The sequence below is a fragment of the Centrocercus urophasianus genome, unplaced genomic scaffold (assembly GCF_019232065.1).
Source record: "Centrocercus urophasianus isolate 14NV4802_14NV808 unplaced genomic scaffold, USGS_Curo_1.0 seq_11, whole genome shotgun sequence".
NCBI lineage: Eukaryota > Metazoa > Chordata > Aves > Galliformes > Phasianidae > Centrocercus > Centrocercus urophasianus.
Genome location: NW_024884253.1, coordinates 12,518,034 through 12,527,073, shown reverse-complemented (window position 1 = coordinate 12,527,073; position 9,040 = coordinate 12,518,034). Strand labels below are relative to the sequence as shown.

Genomic DNA, 9,040 nt, shown 5'->3' with positions numbered 1-9,040 from the left:
TCTACAACTCTATAGACTTGTAACCGGCTGCATCGCATCCACCCAGGCTCTCTGAACTTGGACACTCTAATACTTTGTACATTCTTTTACATTTGTACAGTAACCATGAAAATCCAGTGCTGGTCAATATTTACTTGGCTCACATATGAACTACTAGACCAGGCAGAGAGCAGTGGAGAGCCAAGCCCAAGATAAGCATTGGAATCCGCAGGGAATGTCTTTGTTAGTAGTTCCTACTTCAGTCAGGAGTAAAACACGAGTCAAAAAGCAATCTGAAAAATTTAATTGTTTTATAAAATAAGATTATGAAACTCTATGTAAAAATCCAGCTTCTTAAATACGATACATTCACTTCCTCACAGAATATTTAAATATTCAGGTCACTTATATTTTCACCACATTTGAGATAAAATCATTGGATAAATTAAAACATCCCTACCCAAAGATAACACAAGTTATACAAATAAAACTAAGTAATAATACTTTTTTAAATACCAAATGTAAAGAAATAAACATTTTTTAGAGCATGCTACAAAATTTTGCCAGAAAAATATATGGGATCATTTCTGTTTAACTAGAAAATATACAGTGTGCTTTTCATTTCTCTCCCCCAAATTCAGTCTCAAACAATTTCCATTTAACTTAATAAATATGTACAACAAAAATGTTTATATCTCAAAGAATATAAATAGCAAATACTGCATTAGAGCCTGGTCCAGCATTCTTTTCTCCTTTAGGGACTATAGTGGGGCTTTTCAACTCTGAATGTGCAAAAATGCAGAATCAGGCTCTTAGTGTTACCAACAGGGCTAATAGCTTTTACAAAAATTGATTAAGAAAAAAAACAAAACAAAACAAAACAAAAAACCAAAACCAACTGAGCGAACAAACAACACAATAAAAAACCTCCAAGAACACTGCAAAAGACGTAGAGCTATTCCAGTCTGGCATTTTTATAAATAGAAAGAGATAATGTAGGGAAACAACGTTCCAGTTTAATTACTGCTGCCAGTAATTAGGCAAAAATTGTCAGTGGAGAATAAAAAATAACTTGAATTAGACACATCTTACTTTCACTGATTTAAGTTGATTTCCTACCATTTCTAAAAAGAGTTTCTGGTATAATCTGTACACTGGAAATCGGTGAAGAAACTTAATGACTTTCTTCAGACTTTGGATGATCCTTTTTGGAAAGTGGTATGTTTTCAAGTGCTTCAGTCCATACATTAAACCTTTAATGGTGTCCTGGTCTCCATTCTTTATTCTCCACAGATTGAGAAGTTTCAGAACTTGCTCTGCATGTTGACACAGTTTCATTGTGCGCTCGATATCTTCTTTTCCCACTTTCTTGCCTGGCAAACTGGCCATCAGTGTGTTGAGATGTTCAAAGGTGAGATTTGGTTGGCCGAGATGCTTTAAGACGCTATTTTCACAAAGATCAATATCTGTAGAAAGCAAAAAGAAAAGAGACATAAGTACAATTTGGATGGGGCCCTGGGCAGCCTGGTCTAGTCTCCAAAGTGGAGGTTGGCAGCCCTGCCTACTGCAGGGGGGTTGGAGATTCATGATCCTTGATGTCCCTTCCAACCCAAGACATTCTATGATTCTACAGTGCATGATAACTTTAAAATGACCTGCAAAAAAGCTTCCAAAATATCAAGGTAAATATTTCTTCTCAGTTTGTGGTTTTTGTTTTTTTTTTTTTTTTTTTTATTTTTTTTTTTTTATTTCAAGTAGTTCTCACAGCAATACTGGCTTTTTTAAGCTCCAATTTTGAAAAGAACTAAAGAATGTAATTAACTTTGCAGATGCAAACAGCCCCAAATTACATACAAGGTTACTAGCAAGTATTTATTTCAATAAGCCTGTTTCATTTATCTTGCACAATGTTCTGTGTACATGATAGGACTTCTAATATTTGGTTCCAGTGAATGAAAATTTATTCTTCCTCAGAAATATTTAGGCAAGCTTTGTTAAAGTAGTCATTTTAAGTTCTGAAGTGTTCTAGACACCTCACAATCTGACATAGCCATAAATATTTAAAAGGAGAGGCAAAAAAAAAAAAGCAAAACATTTCTGTAACATTTTTCAAATCTCTCCCCAGTAGACAAAAGGTCATTCAAATGTGGTGGCTGTTGATGGTGGCTTACACAAGAGTTAGACTGGCTTTCATACAGCCCCCATGTTAACGTTGCGGCACTGCTTCAGCTTCGACACCTGTCTTGGCAGATTCAGCACAAACAAAGCAGTCAGTTGGTATGACAAATAGGTCCCGGAAGGGAAAAAGAAGAGAAAGCATGTCTGTGTATTCTGTATTCCCATGTGCTCCCACTCTCTGTATAGATGTCCTGGTTCGAGCTGTCAATCTCCATTTCATAATAAAAACAAACTGCACTCTCAGCTGCACACATCCTGCTCCTCTAACCACTGCTCGGATCTAACAGTGGGAAATGCTTTCCCCCTGTCTAATCAGAATTCTTTGGATGCTGTACAGCCTCAAAAGAGAATATGGACTGTGACACCACATGTACTCCCAAGGGCCTGTGTGCCTGTGAAGAAGTCAGTTCTCTGAGCCGATCAGGAAAGTTTCCTTCCCTCAGTTTCACTGTGCTTACTGCATCAATAAATTTCTGCCAAGCCCTGAGGGGCCTCCTCAGAGCATAACACATCACCAGAAGGAATTCGATCCCAAGCAATTTTTAAAATGCCAATTAGGTTTCTCTCAATGTAAGTGCTGACAACATCAGGTACCTTGAATAATCTTTTTGACCGTATCCTGTTCCTTGTTTTGCTGCTTCCATAATTTCAAAACCTGGAAGGTCTGCTCTTGTGAACTGTGCCTTTGTTTAATCTGTTCAATATTTTCTGTGCTGATCTTTGTCCCAGGCAAATTGTCCGCAAGGGTGTTCAGCCAGTTGGGTGTGAGATGAGTAGGAACAGCAAACCTAAACATAGCCTCTTCACACAGGGTTACATCTGAAACAAAAAGAAAGAGAAAAATAGAATAATAGAATCATTTGAGTTGGAAGGGACCCCTGAAGGTCATCTAGCCAAATTCTACTGCAATGAACAGGGACAACTACAGCTAGAGCAGGCTGCTCATAGCAAAATAATATGTCATCAATGTCATCTCTGTTGCCCTGCTTGTCTTTGGACTACACAGCATGCAGCAAGAGTAATAAGGAAAAACAGTTAAAATCACTAGAATTAGGAAGCTATCCTTAGTGTTGTTGCTCTCTGTGCTTGAGTTCCATTTGGTCTGGCCTGAAAGAATCAAGACTCTACTCCAGCCACTGCCATATCAGGCAAATGGCTATTTTCATCTAAATGCTGATATTTTCACGTTAGTGGCAGTCAAAGGTATGTTTTCAGATTTTGTTTAATAGGATACACACCTATTCCACATTTCTGAGGTGATGTATCTGTATTTTCCTGACAGATGTTGTCACGAACTGCATTTCCTTTTAATGCTGTTTTGAAACCCAGAGCACTACAGTTTGTGTGCTTTTGACAGACTGCTTTGGATGATGTTTCATTGGAGAAAAATCCATCTGGACATCTTTTACAAACAGTGTCACTCTCAGGAGTACCTGTGGAAACAAGAAAAAAATGCACTCAATTACATGTGAACTCAAGTGGTTAAAAAAAAAAAAAAGAAAATATACATTCTTTATAAAATTGTGATCGCTTCGTTTTCTTATTTCTCTGCAAAGGACTCATTATGGGGAAAAAAAAAACACTTCACGTTTTAAAAACAAATAATTTTTTCAGAGAATGATGCTCCTGCTACACTAATGGAATAAACAGAACTCTCAGATGCACTTATTATCAACTCCTGTAAGGATCTTTAAGAAACTAATTACTTGAATCTATTCAGATATTATCTGAAGCCTGACCTTCATCTTTCATCCACACTAACACTGTGTAAAATAATTAAATGGCACAAGACTCTCTGCTAAACTGTACTCTGAAATATCTGCAGAGAACCTTACGCAAATGGATTACTTCAGCTCTAGTAATAATACAAAAATAACTCAACTACATATCAACTAAAGACCCTCTGATAAGTATTTCCACTTCTGAAGTATAAAATTACACAGGAAATCATAATTCCACCAACATTTTTAATTTTTTCCTGGCTTGAGTAAAATACTCCAAGTACCATCCAATATATGAAAAACCTTTAATACACATACAGATACATTTACACGGTGCTTTAGAAGACATTGTTATGCCCTCAGCAAATTTGCTGATAACACCATGCTGAGTGGTGCAGTTGATATGACTGAAGGAAAGGATGCCGTCTAAAGGGGCTTGAACAAGCTCAAAAAGCAGACCTGCTGAGGTTCAACAAGGCCAAGTGCAAGATGCTGCACTTTCGAGTCAGGGATATGAGTACAGACTGAGTGCAAAGCCCTGGTACACGAAAAACTGAACATGAGCCAGCAATGTGAGCTTGTAGCCTGGAAGGCTGACAGTACCCTGGGTTACCTCCAAAGAGTGGTGGCAGGAGGGAGAAAGAGGTGATTGTCTCTTTCTGCTCTGCCCTCATGCCGCCCCACCTGGAGTATTTTATCTAGACGTGGGGCCCTAGCATGGGAAGGATGTGGAACTGTTGGAGTGGGTCCAGAGGAGAGCCAAGAAGATGATCACTTGGCTGGAACACCTTTCCTGCAAAGAAAGGCTGAGAGAGTTGGGCGTGTTTAGCTTGGAGAAGGCTTTGGAGAGATCTCATTGTGGTCTTCCAATACCTAAAGGAGCTTATAAACAGGAGGTAAATGAAGTTTTCATTTGGGTTGATAGTGATAGCACAACAGGTAAGAGTTTTAAAGTAAAAAGAGGGGAAATTCAGATTAGATGACAGGAAAAAATTTGTTACTCAGTGCAGTGAGGCAGTGGCACAGGCTGCTTAGAGAAGCTGTGGGTGACCCATACCTGGAGGTGTTCAAGGTGAGGTCAGGTGGGGCCCTGGGCAGCCTGAGCTGGTGGGTGGCAGTCCTGCTCAAGGGAGGGGGCTGAAACTGGGTCAGCTTTGAAATGTCTTTGTTTTATATTCACCCTTAATTCACAGTTATGCAGACATCACTTAAGCAAGTGCCTAAGCTCTACTATACAATATTGCATTACTGAACACAGACTTAAGCACATGCTTAATATTATTTGCAAATAATAATTAACAATCTTATTTGAATATGAAAGTGCCTCCATCTAGTGTATCTTGGTAGTATTTACATGTGGATGCTTATTACAGCTCTAGTTTTGAAGTAAATTTTATTTATTTGGGATATTTCCTCAGAGAAAAGAGTCAGGAGTTTTCAACTAGCCATGGAATATATAATCTGATTTGATACAGATCTGTTGGAACACATTCAGAGGAGAGCCACAAAAATAGTCCAAGAGATGGAACACCTCTCCTACAAGGACAGCTGAGAGAGCTGGGGCTGTTTGGCCTGAAGAAGAGTAGGTTCTGAGGTGATCTGAGAGCGGCCTTCCAGTATCTAAAGGAAATCTACAGAAAAGAAACAGGCTCTTTAGCAGGGTCTGCTGTGATAGAACAAAGGGAAATGGCTTCAAGCTTAAAGAGGGTACATTTAGATTAGATATAAGGAAAGAGTCCTTTGCAGTGAAAGTGGTGAGGCACAGGAGCAGGCTGCCCAGAGATGTGATTCATGCCCTGTCCCAGAAGAATTTCAAGGTGAGGCCAGACCAGACCCTAGGCTATCTGATCTAGCTGTGCATAACCCTGTTCATTGTAGGGGAGCTGGACTAGATGGCCTTTAAAGGTCCCTTCCAACTCTAAGGATTGTCTGATTCTATGATCTAGCTCTTCTTCCATTAGACCCGAGGTGAAAACAAAGGGGAAAAGTTTAGCTGCTGTGCACCTGGAAAACAGAGGCCCTGGATACTGTCAAGCCCAAACCCTGCAATTTCTGCAGCCAGCAGCAAAGGCTCTGGGTAAGGCTGCATGCACAGCAGCCCTGGCGCTCACTTCCCCAACACACACTGCTGGAGACTCCAGATGATACAAAACTCAAGCCAACACCTGCACCTGAGCAAGCAGCAATTACTTTTTCTGAGAAGTCTGAACTTATATCAGTTTTTCCTTCTACAGACACTCTGTGTTTCATCAGCAAGGAAGAGGAAGAGAGGAGAGTCCCTGCAAACGGTAAGCTGGTCCTTTCAGAAGTTCCCCTGTAACCTTTGCAGCACAAGAGGGAAATAAACAGGCAATCCATTGCTGAGCACAAAGTAGTCCCCCCACCTTTCCAGTTTCTTCACTGCTTATCTGGCTTCTCTTGTTCAGGGCCGCATCACAGCTGCCCTTCTGCCGCTCCCTCCAGGGCAACTGGAATCCCCCTCTCCTGCAGGAAGCAGCAGCACAGCTGGGAGATAACAGCCTGGCAGAAGTCCTGATTCCCAGTGGATTGCTTTGGAAAGCTCTGCCACACACAGGGTTGACTGCAGCAGCAAGCAACAAAGCCTTAATGCAAATGCAGAAATGGGGACTACCAAAGTAAAGTATCTTCCCAATGTAGCTGTCATCAGCAGGGCAACAGTCAGATTTCATTTCTAATTCTTTATGCTTTGACCTAGGCTCTGAACCACACTATCACCCTGTGGGGCAGTGGGAGTGTATTCTTCTATATTCAGGTTCTCTTCCCTCTGAATTTAAATCAGTACAAAGTTCAACAGTATAATGTAGCAGAAAGTGGGAAGAAAATGTGGTCCATGCTTACTAAATTCCTAGCCAATGCCTCACTGCAAAACCTGACTATTGGCACAGGAGGACATAATTCTTATAGTCTTTTCATTCCTTATCTGAGGTCTTGCTGAGGTTTAGCTTGTTCATTCTGATGGGCTTTTGGAAACTGACTTTCCAATAAATACATGGTTCAACAATTTATCTTCTAAAGTTGGTCTTGCTACAAACTTAGGGATTCTTATCTGTTGACTATGGCTTCACTGTGTTTGTAGGGTTATATCTTTGTCTCCTGGGTGGGCTTTCAGAGAATTTTGTGTCCCCTTTTGACTTGCTGTCAAGGTGTGGTGCAACTTCATTAACCCAAGCCACAAGATGTGAGGACCTAGGTTAATGACAGTTTATAATATGGAACCATGGTCACTGCCAGTGGAGCTGCATAGAAATGCCTAACGGTGGCAAGAGCAGATGTAGGATGAGGGTAGAGAGCTCAGCCAATTACTCAGGGAATGGTGATCAGTAACACTGCTCCTTACATCAGACTAGTTCTCCAATGTAATGTTCATAACCAGAGAGAGGACTCCTGAGCTATTATTCAGCATGTCTCTAAATTTACAGCCAGCCCTTTTGTTTCTCACTTTGTATATGTATCACCTAGGGCAGTCATTCTGTAGTTCTGGAGACCGGCTGCCTACAGGTTTTTATTGGAGGTGCTTTGATTTTCCATATTCCCTTCCTCTGGGCTGTTACCAGTCTCCAATACAATGACATTATATAACTCTTTCAGGCTGTATTAAATATTGGAGCTAAATTGCCAAATGATAAATAATGCATTTTGTTTAGAGAGAAGAGCTTATTACTGGTTTAACAATTCATGCTGTCTCAAATGAAGAATACACTCCACTGGAACGCACTGCTTCACCCTCTATCCCCACCAGACGTACCATGCAGTGTCATTCTGCTTGACAAAAAAAAAAGTAGTTTGTATGATAATTGTAACAGTTTCCCTAAGAGTTCCATTTAGGATGCTGGTAATTAATTATTACCACATATTGCTGTGCTTCTAGAGCTATATTAATATTGTTTTAATTATACAGTTGGTGTCAAACACTTAGTGGTCCCGGTGTTTGTTAAGATACACAGTTGCTTGAAACAGCAGATTTCACAATGAAAAACATTATTTATCACACACACAAATACTACATTACAGATAATGTCCCTTTAAAAGAGGCAATCCATCATGTTTCTCATTAGAGTGCAATTTGCTACATTTGCTGCTGCCATTACGTTACTGCCATTAGGATAGAGGAGGGGGTATTCCACTGAGAAACATTCCTTTGGCTACAGTTCAAATGCAGCAGTCTAGGAGAGGGTTCAATTGCCTTTGTAATTTACTGTCCTGTAACTTCATCTGGTCAAGCCTGTTTCCTAATCCCGTAAGCACCATGAGCTCCAACGTACTGCAGAGCAGTGATTAACTGTGCTTCCTGACAAATGGCACATACCTGGCTGTGCAACACCAAACCCAGGAGGGCACTCCGTGTGCTTCAAGCAAAACTCCAGCTCCAAGTACCGGCCTTCAATGCACTCGCAGACGCGGTCCTGCGTGCTCGTGCACTCCTGCTTGACGTACTGCAGCTCTTTGCAAACAGCACTGCAGTACTGGCACTCGTCGTTGCTGTTCCAGTCTTCAGCGTAGTACCGATCTGGGCATGGGGCACACACCGTGGGGCTGGCAGCTGTACAGTGCTGCTTTACGTAGCTCCCAGGTGGGCACTGGTTGCACATCACTTGACGAGATGTCCCCGGGTCGTAATGGAGATACTTGGGGGGAGAGATGTCCTGGATGCTCCACTTGACCGAGATGTCCAAGAGCTAGCCACAGGAAAAGAAAACATTGCTTGCTTCAGTTCAATGAGCACCACAGTCACATACAAACCTACATTTTGGTGAGCCTAACCATGTCGCTCTCTTCAAAAACACGTTCGCGTTAGACCGGCTTCTGGTCTCTCCCACATCTGTTTTAGAATGAGAAAAATTTAGTATCTTACTGAGCCATTCTTCTCCCACCCTTTTAATATCACTGGGCAATGACCTTTTGCCTCTTGGCACCTGCAGACCTGGCCTGTCAGCTCCATTGGCATCACATTCCATGCATAGCAAGTCAGGGATTATGCGCCCTGGTGTTCTTGAGTATCAATCACTTCAAACACAATAGAAGTAGCAAGTATGTGAGCAAATCTGACACATACCAGTAGCACAGATACCTTTAAAAGACAGTACCCAGCTAGAACAACATAAGTGACTTTCATTGCCTTCCATTTAATCTTGAACTGAAAT

General features: G+C 41.1%; 1 protein-coding gene across 10 annotated transcripts in view; it reads right to left on the bottom strand.

The window, feature by feature from the left end:
- Nucleotides 1–260: 260 nt before the first annotated feature.
- The window catches only part of TNFRSF11B (TNF receptor superfamily member 11b), a 100,644-nt gene continuing 91,864 nt past the window's right edge, over nt 261–9,040 (bottom strand). For all 10 annotated transcript variants that reach the window (XM_042809130.1, XM_042809129.1, XM_042809132.1 and 7 more), the window contains 4 exons: nt 8,206–8,575; nt 3,396–3,590; nt 2,752–2,976; nt 261–1,445 (listed from right to left, as the gene is read on the bottom strand). In XM_042809130.1, the coding sequence (XP_042665064.1) occupies nt 1,057–1,445; nt 2,752–2,976; nt 3,396–3,590; nt 8,206–8,575 (1,179 nt within the window). In that variant the 3' untranslated portion in view covers nt 261–1,056. The remainder of the gene's footprint in view (nt 1,446–2,751; nt 2,977–3,395; nt 3,591–8,205; nt 8,576–9,040) is intronic.